This window comes from Dinoponera quadriceps, unplaced genomic scaffold (genome assembly GCF_001313825.1).
Source record: "Dinoponera quadriceps isolate SergipeBrazil2010 unplaced genomic scaffold, ASM131382v1 scaffold3207, whole genome shotgun sequence".
In the NCBI taxonomy this organism is placed as follows: Eukaryota; Metazoa; Arthropoda; class Insecta; order Hymenoptera; family Formicidae; genus Dinoponera; species Dinoponera quadriceps.
Window position 1 is genome coordinate 172,074 of NW_014557213.1, and position 14,229 is coordinate 186,302.

General features: G+C 35.8%; 4 protein-coding genes across 8 annotated transcripts; 2 read left to right on the forward strand and 2 right to left on the reverse strand.

The window, feature by feature from the left end:
* The first annotated feature begins 2 nt into the window (after positions 1–2).
* LOC106748812 (EF-hand calcium-binding domain-containing protein 2-like) lies at positions 3–2,184 on the forward strand. The gene is made up of 4 exons (XM_014627689.1): positions 3–144; positions 257–377; positions 566–776; positions 2,109–2,184. The coding sequence occupies exons 1-4, from the start codon at positions 21–23 to the stop codon at positions 2,115–2,117; spliced, it is 465 nt and encodes a 154-aa protein (XP_014483175.1). The 5' UTR covers positions 3–20; the 3' UTR covers positions 2,118–2,184.
* On the reverse strand, positions 1,100–4,617 carry LOC106748811 (delta(3,5)-Delta(2,4)-dienoyl-CoA isomerase, mitochondrial). 3 transcript variants are annotated; one of them, XM_014627686.1, is made up of 8 exons: positions 4,515–4,617; positions 4,060–4,230; positions 3,171–3,321; positions 3,008–3,096; positions 2,802–2,929; positions 2,367–2,647; positions 2,137–2,263; positions 1,100–2,020 (listed from the first exon to the last, which is right to left on the reverse strand). In XM_014627686.1, exons 2-8 carry the CDS (start codon positions 4,106–4,108, stop codon positions 1,922–1,924), a joined length of 924 nt encoding a protein of 307 aa, XP_014483172.1. In that variant the 5' UTR covers positions 4,109–4,230; positions 4,515–4,617; the 3' UTR covers positions 1,100–1,921. The 3 variants fall into 3 exon arrangements, with proteins under 3 accessions (XP_014483172.1, XP_014483173.1, XP_014483174.1); XM_014627687.1 differs by lacking the exon at positions 4,515–4,617 and adding an exon at positions 4,444–4,460; XM_014627688.1 differs by lacking the exon at positions 4,060–4,230 and having other exon boundaries at positions 4,515–4,532.
* A 506-nt stretch (positions 4,618–5,123) lies between these two features.
* LOC106748796 (protein tumorous imaginal discs, mitochondrial-like) lies at positions 5,124–8,948 on the forward strand. Of its 2 annotated transcripts, XM_014627661.1 has the most exons (6): positions 5,137–5,358; positions 5,849–6,309; positions 6,387–6,650; positions 6,774–7,218; positions 7,621–7,734; positions 8,288–8,375. In XM_014627661.1, the coding sequence occupies exons 1-5, from the start codon at positions 5,163–5,165 to the stop codon at positions 7,725–7,727; spliced, it is 1,473 nt and encodes a 490-aa protein (XP_014483147.1). In that variant the 5' UTR covers positions 5,137–5,162; the 3' UTR covers positions 7,728–7,734; positions 8,288–8,375. The 2 variants fall into 2 exon arrangements, with proteins under 2 accessions (XP_014483146.1, XP_014483147.1); XM_014627660.1 differs by lacking the exon at positions 7,621–7,734 and having other exon boundaries at positions 5,124–5,358; positions 8,288–8,948.
* Positions 8,949–9,555: 607 nt separating this feature from the next.
* On the reverse strand, positions 9,556–13,028 carry LOC106748797. Of its 2 annotated transcripts, none has more exons than XM_014627662.1 (5): positions 12,670–13,028; positions 11,569–11,802; positions 11,080–11,412; positions 10,481–10,711; positions 9,556–10,254 (listed from the first exon to the last, which is right to left on the reverse strand). In XM_014627662.1, the coding sequence occupies exons 1-5, from the start codon at positions 13,013–13,015 to the stop codon at positions 9,998–10,000; spliced, it is 1,401 nt and encodes a 466-aa protein (XP_014483148.1). In that variant the 5' UTR covers positions 13,016–13,028; the 3' UTR covers positions 9,556–9,997. The 2 variants fall into 2 exon arrangements, with proteins under 2 accessions (XP_014483148.1, XP_014483149.1); XM_014627663.1 differs by lacking the exon at positions 12,670–13,028 and adding an exon at positions 12,235–12,537.
* Positions 13,029–14,229: the final 1,201 nt, after the last annotated feature.

The window sequence follows — 14,229 nt, forward strand, 5'->3', positions numbered from 1 at the left end:
GTCTTGCATTTCTTTAAATTATGTATACAGTGTCCGAGCCAACGTTGTTAGAAAGAAGACTGTGTGAGGCATTTGATGTATTTGACATTACAAGAAGTGGAGAAGTAGATGTTAGAGACCTGGGAACTATAATCAGAGCATTAGGTGCTGATTATCGTAAAATAAAATCTCAAATAAAATCGAAATTTCATATATTTCTTATACAGCACATCTTATATTTTATTATCTTATACTTTTTTATTTTTTTACCTAATAGGATGTGTCATCACCGAAGCTGAGTTGCAAGAAATACAAGTAGAAGTCGAGGACGTTGAGAATAACTGTGTGCCGCTAAACAGATTTGTAGAATACATGCGTAAAGCGATTAATGAACGCAAGTATGTTCAATGGAAAGTGGTTTTTTGTTGGTAGATAGATAAATTAATCAAAATGTGGAGAAATTATTTAGTAATTTCGCTTCCTCATTTGTATTTGATTTGATTGGCCTGTACAGTGTTTAAGATTTTAATCATCAAACTGTTTTTTTCCTTTTAAAAGCTTTACTTACAAATTACTTGGTGCTTAGGTTTAAGCCAGCAGATCCTGAAGATTTGTTGAGAGCATTTCAATTATTAGATCCTGAAAATCGCGGATACATTATGAGAAATGATTTAGAAAAACCAATAATGGAAATTGGAGAGCCATTTACAAAAGAAGAAGTGGTCGACATGATGGCTGTAGCCTGTGACGCGGAAACTGGGAAAATTAATTACGAGCATTATATCAACCTGCTAATTGTGCGTAAAAATATATAATTGTTTCTGATATTTCTAAGATTTATTCGCCAGATACACGTTTTGTCTAGAAAAAAGGATTTACTAAGATGGTACGATCTATTATTTGAAGTTCTGACTTTTACTTAAAAAAAAAAATGTATATACAGGCAAAAATTCCTGAAGATCTTAATGTATACAGTATTGTTGATAAGATGGATGCTGCAAGATTGGCTGCACCTAAAAGACGTAGATTGGAAAGCATATTCTATAAGGGAGACTAAACCGTCTGATTAAAGAACTTATTTTAGTAAAAGTAACTTATGAACAAATTAATATGCGATCAATACGCTAAATTTTTTTTATTGTAGAGAAAAAGATTATAAAAATATATACGTTATATACATTTTATATATCCTAATATAGTACTTTCAAGATATGATGAAACGTTTTTTAAACTTTATACTATTTCAGAAGCATCAATATATATATTACATATTATCTCTCATTTTTGAGAGATAATACATAGACATCCTTCATAATGATATTGTAATTTCATTACCATCATATTATTATAATATCATTAACCCCATAGTCGCCATTAACCCTATGGTCGCGCAAATGACAAGTATCATCTATTAGCACTAAAATGCATTTTCCGAAAAATACCAATGAGTATCCATTTTGCATCTTCCCAGATAGCAGAGTGACGTCAAATAATGTATTAATAATGTTTTAATGATGTCTCCGACATCAATAACACATCAATGTAAGACATTTTTAAACGTCATTCTGCTATTTGTGTCTGTGTATCTGTCAATCAAAGACTGTTTTTGTCCGTTTTAAATAAAATCTTTTATGATTGAACACCTCCATATAAATATTATTACTTTCTTTTTTTCCCTAATAAACATAAGGCTAAATAGTGATTGATCTAGTCAATGGATCATTTTACAATCTAGTTTTAAAGCTTTAAAGTTTTAAATCTAGTTTTATAATCTAGTTTTAAATAAATCTAGTTCTAAAAGCATTACTTTCTAAAACAATTTTTTTTTTAATTGAAAATGTCAATTTCAAAAAGAGGACACTTGCCACCCACGCGACCAGTCGTGTTATACTTAGGAACTACTCAAAGAATTGATATTATAAAATCATTGATAACATCAATATTATAAATGTGAAAATATTGGAGGTTCGCCTTTAGTAGCCTGTGCCATAGTTGCATTGAGGAAGTCTTCACTCTGGAGCATTACTTGATTATATATCGCCTACCGAAATAAACACCAAATACAAAAATATTATTAAAACAATTGGATATAAGATTCATCATTTTTATATATCATTTTTCAATTTCAGGTGGAATAAACGGAAAAAGAACACTCACGATATGTTCTAATCCTTCTTGCACAGAGTGGTCTCTGGAATACACCATACTTATCTTTGAGCCTTGTATCGCAACCGGACTCTTTTTTGCGATATCTTCAGCAACTTCCATCGATGCCTTCAGTAAGCTGAATTAAAAATATAACATCAAATTGTTCACATGATATTTCCATTACTTCCATTTAAATGATTATTAAAAGCTTGTATTTCGTACATTAGTGCATATTTTACCTCTCTTGATTGTCCAACATGCGATTTACAAATCCATCTTTTAATGCCTCAGCTGCTGGATACTTCCGTGCTGTATAAACAAGTTCTCTCACTAAACTATCAGATCCTACAATCTTTGGAAATCTTTGTAGTGTGCCTACATCAGCCGCCATTCCTATATCGACCTCTTTTATTTGGAAATATGCGTCAGATGAACAATAACGTATATCAGCTGCAGACACCATGTCTACACCTGCACCAATACATGCACCATGTATAGCGGCTATCACAGGTTTTGGACACTATTGAATAATTTTGCATGAGTTAATCAGAAAATAAAAAATATTAATAATATGTTTTCGAGTTACTTTATCTTAATTTAAATTTTAATAATCACATTAGTGAGAATTTGATCTTTGATTTATTATTTTGTAATTTGTACAGATAGCAAAGTACCTTTTCTATAGCGCTAAATGAATTTTGATAATCTGTGATTTTGTTTTTCATATATTTGCATTTACGTGCAATATCATCATATTCCGCTAAATCCTGTCCTACTTCCATCATTCCTTGCAGGTCGATTCCTAAAATAGTTATTGAATAAAGTTTTCCCTGTATATGTATACATGTACGCGTGTAACTACAATCATTCAATAATATACCTGCACAAAATGCCTTGCCAGTGGCTGATAGAACAACCACTCTACATTTTGAATCATTTCCTAATGTTTCAAAACATTCTCTGAATTCCCTATAATAAGATTATTCATAAAAATGGAGATGTTTAATCAAAATAACGTTTAAGAGGAACAAACAATTACATACCGCCACATAGTTGGACTCATTGCATTTAGTTTCTCTGGTCTGTTTAAGTTGACTATATAAACAAATGGTTTTGGGATAGATACTGTTAATGTTTTATACTTTACTGATGACATTTCTGTAGAGTATCTCAGTGCAGAAGTAATTTGTGACACTATAAAAATATTTCCATGACATTTACTAAATATATTAATAAAGTTTAATATAATCAGTGATTGCATTGTCATTATAAGTTATACAATAGCATAATGTTATGTTTATTATATTGGGAATTATATGCATTAAATAGTATTCATATTGAATATAAGCTTAATAAGCTCAATAAGTGTTTGGAAACTGCTTACTCATGTAGAGAATATAGTGCACAAGGTGTTTCAGACCTTGTGACTTTAATTTTACCGAGAGGTTCTCTGAGAAATTTTTGAACAATTTTTTTTCCTTCAAAAATGTTGAGAAAGAACATTGTTCACAATGTTTTAATTTTTAACATATCTCTATAGCTGAGTACTAAAATAAAATTCCATTAAAATCCACTTGAAACTGACCAAAGAAAATAATTTTGTTATTCACTTGATCGTCCAAAGTTTGCGAAAAGTTCTTCTTTTTTTATCGTTTGTAATTTGGGAATTATCAATGTTTCGATATTTTTGCTGAGGAAAAATGATTTCTAAATTAATCAGAGAACTCTCTCTCGATAAAATTAAAGTCGCGAGGTGTGGGACATCCTATATATGTTAAAAGAGTATTTTTAATTATTGAATGCAAGATATATATACACATTGATTGCAAAAATGTTAAACAACAGTATTATGTACCGTAATATTTGTTAAAATAATTAAGATAAAATATATACTCTTCATATACACAACACACATATACACAATATGCTTACGTTTTGTCATCGACTTTGATAATTGATTTCTAATCATATTAATCGCCATACTGTGCACTTGATTGTAGTGGAAGTATGAACAAATAACTAATGGAGATACGTGTCCCGATATATAAATTTTACTCTTAATATTTTTCCCCTTCAAAACTACTAAAGTTTACTTTAGTATTCCTGTTGTGAAAAGAGATTAATTTTAATGTTATATATGTCGCAGGGAAATGATGAAAATGGAGATTTGATCAAATCCCTAAGGTAGATGATCAATTCACGAAATCACCCCACCCATGATTTGATCATCTATCTTAGGGATTTGATCAAATCTCCATTTTCTACCTTAGGAATTTGATCAAATTTCAATTTTTATCATCTTCCTGCGACATATACATAAAAATACAACGTTTCGTTAATCCTGAATGTATTGGTATGTTTGTAACTCGAAGTATTTTCTAACTTACGAACGATGTCCTTGAAGCAAACATGAGCTTGTAAAATGCTAAAAAGTACACGTACGTACGTATATATACAACGCGTACGTACTTATGTATACAACGCATAGATAAAATATATACAGCACATAGATAAAATTAACAATCCAAAGTCTAACTGTCGAAATTTTGTCCGCGCATAAAGGTACAATTTCATGTAGCGTCGAACGTCAAGCGTCGGAACCAATCAGCAGACAAGAGCAGACAAAATTGACTAATCAGAGCAAAATTCACTAAATTTCGCTAAATTTTAGTTTAGTGAACTTGTACTGATTATGGCCAAATTTAATTCAATTTCATTTCCCAATGTATAGTTTGATGTATATTAATGGATATTTATGGAAAAAAGATAGCAAGAAATAAAAAACAAAGAGCATATTGTAGACTAAGCTTAATGGCTTCTGCTCACAGAACGTGAAAACACTTATCATGCGGGGAGAAACGACGCGGCAGCCAATAAACTTTTACTTTTGGAAAAACGACACGTTGATTAGTTACTGCATCGCTTCTAGCCGCGTTGAAGGCGTTTCCACCTTTCATGTGCAGGAGCCATAAATATTTTATTTCGGCTCGCGCGAGACGAAGCGTAGATAGCGCAGATCTTTCCAGAAACGTGCCATGCGTCTCTCGTGTAATATGGCGACCGGCAAGGGGTTAGCTATGGTCCTTGGACCGAAAACCATCAATCTGATCAGTAATAATAAGTTAAATAAATTATCCTGCAATGTCTTGCAACACTGCAATATGTGTCGACGACATTTGGCAACTATCACATCAACTGTCAAAAGCTGGAACCGCGAAAAAGCAGAAAAAGGTGAACATACACTTCATCCGCGGCGACCTCGTTAGATTACATCATCGTACATTTTCCGGCAAAATTTCTCTCCCGACGCATTTGCCAATCTGTTTTTGATATCTAATTTCTTGCATCTATATCCCAATCCTTGATAACATGTGCTTTGAACCATTACATGTCGTTTCACGTGCGTCGTTCAGCTACTTCCCGACATGCGACATAACCTGCAACTCCACATTATTTTCACGTTTGTGTCATATATATATACTACAATAGTCTGTCCTAGACATCAAAGACTTAATATAAAATTCTCATATACGCATATGTATGTTGAAATGTTCAGCTCTTTGCAGCCGCATAAATTCCTTACATCCATAAATAGAATTATTACTTATATGTAATTACTTATATGTAATTACTTATATATAATTACTTATATGTAATTTAAAGAATCGCCACGATGTATCCCTATTAATATTGAATTATAATTTGCGCATGTCTATTTCAGATAATATAGGAAGGATAATCCAACCATACAGATCTATACATTTAACTAATAAATTGTTGAAACGTAATTATTATGAGATCTTAGGTGTTTCAAAGAATGCATCTGCAAAAGACATAAAGAAAGCTTATTATCAGCTTGCTAAGAAATATCATCCTGATACAAATAAAGGAGATCCAGATTCCAGTAAAAAGTTTCAGGAGGTTTCTGAGGCTTATGAAGTATTGAGTGATGATACCAAGAGAAAGGAATATGATACATGGGGTGCTACCTCTGAACAAATGGGAATGGGAGGAATGGGTCAGGGAGCTAAGAATTATGGTCAACATTGGCAATATAGATCGACTGTCAATGCAGAAGAGTTGTTTAGAAAAATATTTGGCGACGCTGGATTCCAAAGTGGTACTTTTACAGATTTTGATGACTTTGCTGAAACAAAATATGGTTTTGGAGCAGCTCAAGAAGTACGAAAAGGAAGATAATCCACTACTTGTCCTATAATTATAACACAACATAAAATAATGCTAAATTCTTGTTACAGATTGTAATGAATTTAACTTTTTCCCAAGCTGCCAGAGGTGTGAATAAGGATATTGTCATAAATGTAGTGGATCTTTGTCCAAAGTGTAATGGTTCACGCTGTGAACCTGGCACCAAGCCGGGAAAGTGCTTTTATTGCAATGGTACAGGTATAGAAACAATAAGTACAGGTCCTTTTGTGATGAGTTCGACTTGTCGATACTGTCAGGGCACAAGAGTACACATCAAGTTTCCTTGTGATAACTGCGACGGAAAAGGACAGTCGGTATGAATATTTCTTACTTTCATTCGTCTGTTCTGTCCCACAAGAAGTACTACCATTATTTCAATATTTATTATAATTTTGTATCCTTTATCACGCCTTAATCGTCATATTTTTGCTACACAGGTGCAACGTAAGAAAGTAACCGTACCAGTTCCAGCTGGCATAGAGGACGGCCAGACGATTCGTTTGGCAGTAGGAAACAAGGAAGTGTTTGTGACATTCCGCGTGGAAAAGTCGAGGTACTTCCGTCGGGACGGATCCGACGTACATACCGACGCAGAAGTCTCGCTCGCGCAAGCGGTACTTGGTGGTACGATAAGGGTGGAAGGTGTATACGAGGACCAGACTATACAAATAATACCGGGTACATCGTCTCACTCGCGTATCCATCTAAGCGGCAAAGGCTTGAAAAAGGTCAACGGAATAGGCTACGGGGATCATTATGTGAACATTAAGATAACGGTGCCTAAAAAGTTAACAGATGAACAACAGGCCTTGTTGCAAGCGTACGCTGAACTCGAAACCGACACTCCTGGCAGTATACTTGGTGTAACAAATAAGATAGATGGTAAGGGCAAACGGTAAAACGTAATCCACTTGTGATATATTCGAAAAAAAATCAAAAACATTCCAGGGTCTATATTGATTCAACGTACATTCATTTATGACATTATTCGCTGTAGTTTAAACATTCATTGGTACTGCAGTAACAATGTTATTTCCATTGCCATAGTACATTTCCATTAGATATTCATACGTGTCGCTTGAGTTTCTGCCCGTGTACCAAATTAATTAAATAAAGCATATTGAGACTGTAAATGCGTTTCATTGGCTTTTGTTGAAGATAGATGTTTCTATGGTAACGGCAAAGACTTGAATAAAAGGATTATCTGTACAGTAATTAACTCAATGTAAAGTACGCGTACTTTCCTACATGGAATTTCTTGTCAGCTTCAATATCTTCTTTTAGGCAAGCGTCCAAAGGTGCAAACTCAAGCGACACAAGATGCCAAAAATGAACAGATAAATAAGGGGAATAGCCTGCTTAATAAAATTAAAAAAGCCATATTCGGATAAACGAATTGTAAGTAACTTATTAAGCAAGATGCAAGTTATGTGTACAGCATATCGATTACAAATGTGTAGTGCCATTTCCTAATCGATTAAAGTATTCTTACAAATGGAATTTTAATTTACTAGCGTAACATCCTAATCGTAAAATCCTATTAGCACAATATCCTAATCGTACGTTGAATCTATTAGCATAATATCCTAAGCGCACTAAATCATCTATTATAAATGCGTTGTATTATTTACTAACTGATTGAAGTATTTTTACAAATGGAACTTTAATGGCCTTATTGGCATAATATCCTAATTATACAAACTTCTCAGCATAATATACTAATTAAACGAGTTAAAATATATTTGAGAGACGATGTTTAACGAATTTTTCCTAACGAAAATATCGGTGATTTATCGTAATTTTATGAATTAATCGCTGTGATTAATTTTTCGTCAATCGGTTGGTCCTCCGTAAATAAGTCTCGGATATTCTGTTTGTGATACGTATCCTAATGAACGACATATATCGAACACATATAAATGATGCAAATTCTACTGGTATCTAATTACAGGTACAAAACAATGTTATACGGGTCCGCTGCACTTGGTAGAATCTATACGGTTAGCACTAGGGAATACATCTGATCGGAAAGACCAGTCTTCATCTTCTGAGCCCGAGCACCCAGGAGACAAACCTATAAATAATAAGTCCGAGCATGCTACCAAAGATACGTCGAATGCCAATAGAAAAAACGAAACTGACGCTAAAATGAAACGACAGAAAATGCCCTAAAGAATGCTACCATGAATTAAATGCTGTATGACGCGATTACGCACTTAAAAGGTGAATGTGAGCTAATGAGATCCTACAGTGCAGGTATAAGTACATGATGTAATTGATTAACACTAGAACCGCAGCAATTTTTTCTCGAACCGTAGATGGGTTACTTTTGATCCAACCCGTTTTTTGTAATTATCCGTGAGCTTTTCTGAATTTTATGATATTGTTTAATTGTTTTATGACGAAGAAGGCTTCCCATGATAAAAATTCAAAGAAATGAGAAAGAAAAGAATATACAAGTGGGTAAAAAGTGACTCAGCTGCGGTTTTAGCGTTAATAGTCTATAATGTAACCACTTCTAGAAGCAAGTCTTTTGGTCCTAGTTCGTATTTTCACTGTAGATATACATAGTGTAAACATCCGGAAATAAAAAATAAAAGGAATTATATTTATATAGACTTTATCGGTAACTCAACCATATATAGAAATAGAACGGGCCTTTAAGAGCCAAATCGCGGTTATTTTAGCGATATTAGTAAATTGTTGTGGGAGGATATATTGTTCAGTGTATAATGACGCACGTATTGGATATTGGAATTCTCCGGATAAGCGCGGTAAGTCGTATTTTCCACGCTGAACAGATCCTGAATTCCATATATGTATTAAAGTATCCTTCTCCCATCCTGCTCCGGATAAAGATCATGTTAATAATAGTATATAGGAGAATGAATTGTATCGGTAAGCGTGAGCTTGCTATGGGCTATGGGATAACTCTGATAAGAGCAATCGCCCAGCGAGCGGAGGATTCCGGTTCATTTCCATTATGCTTTTCTTCTTCTTATAACAATTAATTATATAAAATGATTATATTTGTGCTTTGGGCTCTCGTAAGTCCACTCCCACTTTTGATATCTAAGAGCTTTTTATAATTATATCTTATATATTCATGTATATGTGTGTAGTACACAAAAACATTTAAATCAGTAAATGAGATGATATGTTTTTCTATGTTACAATTACATGTCGCAGCTTGTAAAATAAGAAGTATATCTCTATATCTACAATCTCTATACTTTTTATTATACCCGCGTTAATTCAGAATAGATGTATAAACATTGGTTGAATTTACTCGTTATTTCCAACGAAATTACAGCTGTTAAAATATATAAGGTAATACTTAATGGAAAATAACAATAATGGTTTGCGACTTAACCCTTTACAGCCTTGATTTTTTTAATGCTAATTATATAATGCTTCTAAAAAATACTTGTTGTCTTTATAATGCATGATATTTCTTAACGATAGTCCCTGTCTTTCATGGTAGTTCGTAAATACCATAACAAAATGTGGACGTAAAGACCTCATTGAGAATGGGAGAAGCAAGGAAACGTAAGTCAAAGGGAATAAAATCCCTCGATGGAGCTTTTCAAGTCCGGATAATTTAGAATTACACATCTATAAGACGGTAAAAATATTTCACCGCATCGATGACGAGTTAACTTCATGCCTCGATGAGTAAGCCGTACTTCAATCCGATATTGGTGAGGCTCTGCGTCGCTGATACTTGTAATACGGCCACCACAATTGCTGCGATGGTAACAGCACCTTCCAAATACAGACCGTACAGTATGCGCACGTGATCGACGATAGTCGAGAGACCACCCGCTGCAGTGAAGTCCAATGGAAATAGCACGCTCGCTGCGATCGGTCTCGATCGTGCTATACCGAAGCATAGTATCCCCAAAATGTAGTAAGCGACTATGATAAAAAAAAGAAGAAATCGAGATGGTTTCTTTTTGACTGTTGCCTTTATTCGAATCTTTATTATTTAAGCAAAGGTTACTTTTAATCATTTTTTAACATTCCGTACGTATTTGATTTGCGCAAATTAACTCTATGTATAAATATAAAAGTTTAACTATAGAGCTGGAAGTATGAAGAGAAGAAGATATCTAAAATTTTCATAGACGCATGAACAGTTTACCTGAAAAAACAAATGGCACTATCTTGACCCATCTCGGCATCGGCATGGAACAGTTCGGATCCACGTTATCGAGTCGTAGGTTTCGTCTAGCGTTCGCATACCTTTGCAAACGGAGGGCCGTCATCAGGCCGAAATTCAAAATAAGGAGAAAATGTGCAGGAATTCCGATTGCGGCGAAGATGACCCCAACCGTGCGGCCGGCGGTGGTACGCGGAACTGGTGCTCCGAAACCTGCGAGGTTCAAAGATATATATAGGGTGGTAAATGAGGATATACGATAAGGTGTAGTTTCTGCAGATTCCCAGTAAAATTACCGGGAATGAGAATGTAATTATTCAAGAATTGAGATAGAAAATACTCTTCAACAAAAAACGCAATTCAGAACAGAAAGACCGGTCGGAGATTCGGGACTAACATTCATCGAAGAGAATTTGAAGCGGATTAAAACGAATTTGAAATGTTTACGATGATTGTCAGATTTGAAATCTTTACGATGATTGTCGACATGAAACTTTGCGCATTTATATTTGTTTTGGCATTGTTTGACCTTTCTCTTTTTCATCGTTATTTAAAATTCAGTCCCGACCTGATTAACCTACCCAAAGTGGTAATTAGTGAGATAGCAAACAGCACACAACCGGGAAATGTCCACAATTGGCCGCTATTGCCACTTTCGCCGTAGCCGGAAGCGACGGCAACCAAGAGAAGTTTCTCGTGTTTGGCCACGTATTGACGGACTTTGTCGCTCCACAACGGTTCCACGTCTTGATCCTGTTCCGTGCGCAATTGCCGTAGCTCCGTTGCCAGGCCGACTGCCAGGTCTCTCTGCATGTTCTTCAGCAATACAACTTGTTCACGTTCGCGAGGTCCTTCCGTAATACAAAACATCGCCGCGCCTGTCACTGTCCAAATCACAAGGAACCACAGAAGACCTGCGTGATGAATTGTCGGTAGTCGAATAAATCATTTTCAAATCAATAGATAGATATGTGTGCGTGTGATACATAATAAATAAATGATGATAATGATAAATATGTAATATAATAAATATGATGATCAATATATAATACAATAAATATATCTCGTACCAAATTGCGAGAACGCCAATCGCCCCAAGAATCTCAAATATTTCAGAAATCTCGAGGACCGCGTATTTGATGTATTCCCGTTATCTTCTTCGATGTCTCTGAGAGACGGTAAAACTCTTAATCGCAGTGGTAAACCCACTACAGTCTGAACGGCCACGGACTTGGTCCATTTAGTTCGTACTATGCCATTTTTCAAGCGAGGCGAGAGCTCTTCGGATATTGTGGTCGGCATACCTGTAAAATTTATGTGTGTCTATTTATTTCCAACTTAAAAAATTGAACTATATTAACATGTTCCATGAATGAAAATAAGAAAGAAAATTTTATATAAGCATAGATACAAAAATGTTCAGTTAAACAAGTGTAACTAAGATGAAAAGATGACTTCTGTTGATTTTCTATTTCAAAATTCTTCTTCATCAATGCAGAGCTTTGACTCTATTAGATTATTAATTGATTTAGATCGAAGAAAAAGGGTCGATTCTATATATTCTTCGAATAAATTCTTACAGTAACAGCATCTTGTATTTCTATATTATTTCTAATAAAAGAAAAAAAGAGACAAAATTGCATCGAAATTTTTAGCGAATTCAATGTTGAACTTTTGCACATTCCGGTATGTTAAGTAAATTAAACGATCGGACGAAAGAGAATGTCAAAGTGTACCTGTCTTCAACTTCTCGATGAAAGTTGCATTAGCAAAACACGCAGTGATCGATTGCTTGAAACTTGGTACATGACACATGCACGGTTTGAATGTTATATCGTCCCCTTTGTGTGTAACTACTACTACGAGTTACACGTCCTTACGCTCTTTTTTTAAATACCTCTGTAGTATAAGTCATATTACAAGGTGAAGAATACAATTATTGAACGCTCACAAATGTTTCCTCCGGCGAATTATTTACCAAAATTGCTATCTTCCCCTTTCTCTCTCTCTTTTTCTTTCTTACAAACTTGTATCTTCGTCTTGTTCTAAAATTTGCCCTTGTTTTTGAAACCGTAACCGAATATCATTCTTAAAAGCTCTCCAATCGTTCATATTACACATTAACAGTAACTCCAATTACAATAATTCGTAAGAAGTCGTATTGCACTTACGGATACCACAAACGACGTCGTCGTCGTCGTTGTCGTCGTCCCTCTCATCGTGTTTTGTGCGATGACGTTCCGTCATTCTCACGCGAAACTCGGTGATGCGACGGCGGGCAGCATCCTTGACAAACGCGACGCGCGGGTGGATCGAGTTTCTGCGGGCCCGATGCCGCTTCTTGACACAGGGGGACAGTTTGTATGCCGTTTCTCGTTCGAGCACGGCATTTCGTACGCGAGCGTGCGATACAGCGCTTACCGGAGCGCGTGGTAACGTCGCGACGTCCGGCCCATCACTGAGGGGCGTCGCGACTCCCCCGCGCGCCGGCGGCGTCGGGAACAGGGGTACGTCCATGGGCTAAGGTCAAGATGAGGCCGCGAGCTACGACCACCGGCGACTTTACGATCGCTTCCGGCGATCTTCCTCCGGTCGATCGTACAATCATGCATATTTCACGCACCGCCGCTTCCGACGAGGATGATGATGATACCATGCGTCCTCGACGCTTCGATCTTGCCGTACGCTCTACATCGCGACATTACTCGAGAGCCAGTCGTCGACCTACGACGTCTGCGAGCACTTGTTGAATCGACTCGTCCTACGCTCGGAAAAGCGTTCTCCGGGTAGTTCCTTTCTCTCAGGATTTGGGTGGAATTTCCTGCGACCCACTGCACTTCATCTATCAACATAGCTTGAAAAGCTCGAGTTCCCGCTCCAAAGTATTTTGATATACATCTAGTGCAGTGTATATCTCCGTTCGCGATCGTATCCTCCTTCATTCGATCTCATGGTAATAGTGTCGAGCTATTTCCGATAGTCGGTCTCAACTGCGCATTGGATATTAATCATCGTATAATTATTCCGTTCGCGAATAAATTCGATCGCAGCCGCAACAAATTTAATCATTGCACTTCGACCGAGATATTTTTGCTTCTTGACGTTTAATTCTGTCGTCGAGCGTCTGGATTAAACGCTATTTTTTTTTGCTATGATGACTGGGTCTGACCTTTTGATCCTGCTCGGTATATATATCCGTCAATTTCCTGCGTCTACTTTTTTGCTCGAGAATTTTTTATCATCGTTTATCATATGCAAAGTTGGATCGATGAGAGCCTCGCATGGGAATATACCTTATGTATCATTAATAATAATACTGTCTTTCGATGCTATTGTATACACACTATATGGACTTATGGCGACAATATTTCACATGGCAATCGACACCACGTGATATCGCGGCAGTACATAGCTCATAGATTGTCAAATTCAAATATAAACATCCTCTACAAGTGTTTTTATTTCGGAGTAGTGTGTACATATATTTACGCTCACGCGTATGAATGGGTGTGATGTGTGTGAATTTTTCGTTAAAGCGACGTCCAGAGAAAAACTGCAATATTGTGTTTTATTTAAAAAAAAAAATGTACTGTACACCCGTAATTAATACAAGGTATTTTTTAAGTACCCAGCCATACTCAAGGGAATGATTTTTTGGTTTATTTCAAGTAAAAAAAGTTCATATAAACATGTGCCCTAAACGGCTTAGCTACGAAATACAGGGTGTTGAA

Excerpts from the sequence above, each read along its gene's own strand:
- LOC106748812 (XM_014627689.1), top strand. The coding sequence starts at position 21 with ATGTATACAGTGTCCGAGCCAACGTTGTTAGAAAGAAGACTGTGTGAG. Across the intron at positions 145-256 it reads AACTATAATCAGAGCATTAG|GATGTGTCATCACCGAAGCT; the intron begins GTGCTGATTATC and ends TTTACCTAATAG. Across the intron at positions 378-565 it reads AAAGCGATTAATGAACGCAA|GTTTAAGCCAGCAGATCCTG; the intron begins GTATGTTCAATG and ends CTTGGTGCTTAG.
- LOC106748811 (XM_014627686.1), bottom strand. The coding sequence starts at position 4,108 with ATGGCGATTAATATGATTAGAAATCAATTATCAAAGTCGATGACAAAA. Across the intron at positions 2,930-3,007 it reads TGGCAAGGCATTTTGTGCAG|GAATCGACCTGCAAGGAATG; the intron begins GTATATTATTGA and ends TAACTATTTTAG. Across the intron at positions 2,021-2,136 it reads AAGAAGGATTAGAACATATC|GCGATATATAATCAAGTAAT; the intron begins GTGAGTGTTCTT and ends TTATTTCGGTAG.
- LOC106748796 (XM_014627660.1), top strand. The coding sequence starts at position 5,163 with ATGCGTCTCTCGTGTAATATGGCGACCGGCAAGGGGTTAGCTATGGTC. Across the intron at positions 5,359-5,848 it reads CCGCGAAAAAGCAGAAAAAG|ATAATATAGGAAGGATAATC; the intron begins GTGAACATACAC and ends TGTCTATTTCAG. Across the intron at positions 7,219-8,287 it reads TGTAACAAATAAGATAGATG|GTACAAAACAATGTTATACG; the intron begins GTAAGGGCAAAC and ends ATCTAATTACAG.
- LOC106748797 (XM_014627662.1), bottom strand. The coding sequence starts at position 13,015 with ATGGACGTACCCCTGTTCCCGACGCCGCCGGCGCGCGGGGGAGTCGCG. Across the intron at positions 11,413-11,568 it reads ATTGGCGTTCTCGCAATTTG|GTCTTCTGTGGTTCCTTGTG; the intron begins GTACGAGATATA and ends TTCATCACGCAG. Across the intron at positions 10,712-11,079 it reads CTCACTAATTACCACTTTGG|GTTTCGGAGCACCAGTTCCG; the intron begins GTAGGTTAATCA and ends TGAACCTCGCAG.